Genomic DNA, 3,392 nt, shown 5'->3' on the forward strand with positions numbered 1-3,392 from the left:
GCAAACATGGGAGGGTGATCACCTTCGGTCTGGGAAAGGTGAAAGCCCAGAGAATCCTGGAGCAGGACAGGGTGACAGACCTCTTCCCCTCACTCTCCACTCACTCTGCCTCAGAGAACTCACTGTTCTCCCTGTGGGCAGCAGAAATGCTGAGAGTTTCTGACATCCAAAAATAGCCAGTGGGGGAGATGAAAAAAAAGCTGTAATTACACTAGTGCATTTAAACAGACCTCACCATTCCTGTTCTCTGCCAGTGGGAGTGCAGATGCTGACAGTGTTAAGAGAGTTTCAAAGTGGAACAAGTGGACAGGTCACTGTCCCCCTCGTACATCTGCACAGCAAGGCTGAATTATAAAAACCCTATGTGTAGCTGCCCTGAAGCTGAAGTTACACTGAGACAGCACCAATCAGGGCTCCCCACCTGGAGCTGAAGGAAAATCTCCTAGAAATCAAAATGGTGTCAGAGTGTTACAGGAGAAGGGACTATGGAAAAAAAGCTTTGATTTTACTGGAAGAAGTTTCTCCTAACCTGTCACTGACTTTCCTCTATGAACAGCTCCCATGGCCAGACACAGCAAATGTCCAACAGCAGCTCCATCAGCCACTTCCTCCTGCTGGCATTGGCAGACACACGGCAGCTGCAGCTCCTACACTTCTGCCTCTTGCTGGCCATCTCCCTGGCTGCCCTCCTGGGCAACAGCCTCATCATCAGCGCCATAGCCTGTGGCCACCATCTGCACACCCCCATGTTTTTCTTCATGCTCAACCTGGCCCTCAGTGACCTGGGCTCCATCTGCACCACTGTCCCCAAAGCCATGCACAATTCCCTCTGGGACACCAGGGACATCTCCTACTCAGGATGTGCTGCTCAGGTATTTTTCTTTGCCTTTTTCATTGCATCAGAATTTGCATTTCTCACTGTCATGTGCCATGACCGCTATGTTTCCATCTGCAAACCCCTGCACTATGGGACCCTCCTGGGCAGCAGAGCTTGTGCCCACATGGCAGCAGCTGCCTGGGCCAGTGCCTTTCTCCATGCTTTGCTGCACACAGCCAATACATTTTCCCTGCCCTTGTGCCATGGCAATGCCCTGGGCCAGTTCTTCTGTGAAATCCCACACATTCTCAAGCTCTCCTGCTCACACTCAAGACACAGGGAGCTTGGGCTTCTTGCTCTTAGTGCCTGTTTAGCTTTTGGTTGTTTTGTGTTCATTGTTTTCTCCTATGTGCAGATATTCAGGGTTGTGCTGAGGATCCCCTCTGAGCAGGGACAGCACAAAGCCTTTTCCACCTGCCTCCCTCACCTGGCCGTGGTCTCCCTGTTCCTCAGCACTATCATGTTTGCTCACCTGAAGCCCCCCTCCATGTCCTCCCCTTCCCTGGATCTGGCCCTGTCAGTTCTGTACTTGGTGGTGCCTCCAGCCCTGAACCCCCTCATCTACAGCCTGAGGAACCAGGAGCTCAAGGCTGCAGTGAGGAGACTGATGACTAGACAATTTCAGAAACACTAAACAGCTGGAAAACTTCTGCAAATACATTGTAATAAAAGTCATGCTTGATACATCTTGTTGGTTTTATTTTGGAGGTTGTTTTACTTTATTTTTTTTAATATTGTCCACAACGAAATAGGATGGTTTGTACCATTTCTCATTTTGTTTCTCTCAAAATTTGCAGTGGCCGCAGACTCTGTTGATGAGGAGCTGAGCTCTCAATGGCTGGGGACAAACAGCATGGCTGGTGCTCTGCAAGGGCCCTAGGGAGACAGGAAGGAGCAGCAGAGCAGGGGCTGATCCATCCCCAGTGCGCTGGACAGCCCAGGGCAGCGTCCCAGAGCATCCTCATGGAGCTGCCAACAACATCCCCCCTCTGCAGCCCTGGCCTCTCCCCCAGCTCACACAGGTGCTCCATCCTTGCAGGCACAGACACGGCAGCACTGGCTCAGCAGCCCCTGTTTGCATTGCACAGAGCAGGCAGGAGCACCCCCATGCTGTTGGTGTGGGGATGTTGCCCGACAGAGAGACACGAAACAACTAGGTTGTTTAGTGCGGTGCTTTATTGAGGGCCCTGGGGCCTCTGAGGACTAGCGTCCAAAGTCAGAGCCCGCCGTTCCCCTTTCTCGTCAGATTTTTATATCCTTTTACAAAGTGGTGTAGATACAGAAGTACACAATGCAGTTACATAAACCGTACACAATGCAGTTACATAAACCTTGTAGATATTATTTCTAAAAGTCATAAATTCTATACGCTTGTCTACTCAAAACTATAGGTTACCCCCCTTTAATCCCCCTTGCTTGTCTTCCCACCACCAGGACCCTTTATCATTGGTTATACTTTAACCTTTATCATTTATTATTTCACTGTGTTCTGCATGCTCTACTAGATCCTTTAATTATTAGTTTGTGGTTCTTAGTATATTCCCAGGCCTGTTTCCCAGGGCCTGCTTGTGAACTGCTGCTTTCTAAGCCTTAGCATAACTACTGCTATTGCTATATCTACATTAGTTCTTTTCTTGTTATTTCGGTATCAGGGACATGAACCTGAGGGAGCACAAATGCCATCTGCCCCTGGGGCCAGGAGGAGCTTGGGGATGCCAGGGAAACCACTCAGCTTTGTCCTGGCCTCTGCAGTCAGCCAGAAAGTTTGTTCCCATCAGCTGGGAGTTTCCTGTCCCACTGCAGATGCTGCTGCTCAGAGCCAGGGCTGCCTGGCAGCCACTTCCAAACAGCCCAGAGCATTTCCTTGGCTTCACTTTTGCATTCTTTCTTCTTTCCTGATCCAGATGTCTTCCTATTGCCCATCCCTGTACCCTCCCCTGCAAACAGCCCATCCCTGTGTGCCCTTCTCTCTGGCCCCACTCCCCATTGCAGTTCCTGACTTGGCACCATGGGAACCTCCCTTGGGCAGCAGGATCATCCTACAAGTGCTGCAGGAATTGTCTGCAGGCCCCTGCAGGGCCTCGTGCTGCTCCCTTGCCAGAGGTACCACAGGCCAGGGGGGCACATCTGGGCTGCTGTGTCTGCCTCTGGGGCTCCCTGTTCTGGGAAATGAGGAGGGGCTGCAGAGGCTCTGCAGGACTGACAGGATGGGCTTTGGGCCTGGCAGGAGAAGCTGAGGGACCTGAGCTGCTGGACCTTCTCAAGAGGAGGCCCAGGGCTCAACCTGCAACTGCTCCAAGGGTGGTTTCAGAGAATCACAGAATCAGCAAGGCTGGAAAAGTCCTTGGAGATCAAGTCCAGCCTGTGCCCTTACGCCACCTTGTCTCCCTGAGCCTCTTCTTCTCCAGGATAAACAACCCCAGCTCCCTCAGCCACTCTTCACAGGACTTGTGTTCCAGACCCCTCACCAGCCTTGCTGCCCTTCTCTGGGCATGCTCCAGCCCCTCCATGTCCT

General features: G+C 51.8%; 1 protein-coding gene across 1 annotated transcript; it reads left to right on the forward strand.

Moving 5' to 3' along the window:
- Nucleotides 1-578: 578 nt before the first annotated feature.
- On the forward strand, nucleotides 579-1,511 carry LOC311165855 (olfactory receptor 14I1-like; the record flags this gene model as incomplete). The annotated part of the gene is made up of 2 exons (XM_084227352.1): nucleotides 579-872; nucleotides 1,233-1,511. 2 exons carry the CDS (start codon nucleotides 579-581, stop codon nucleotides 1,509-1,511), a joined length of 573 nt encoding a protein of 190 aa, XP_084083478.1.
- Nucleotides 1,512-3,392: the final 1,881 nt, after the last annotated feature.

This window comes from Fringilla coelebs (assembly GCF_963513975.1).
Source record: "Fringilla coelebs genome assembly, contig: SCAFFOLD_30, whole genome shotgun sequence".
Classification (NCBI taxonomy): domain Eukaryota; kingdom Metazoa; phylum Chordata; class Aves; order Passeriformes; family Fringillidae; genus Fringilla; species Fringilla coelebs.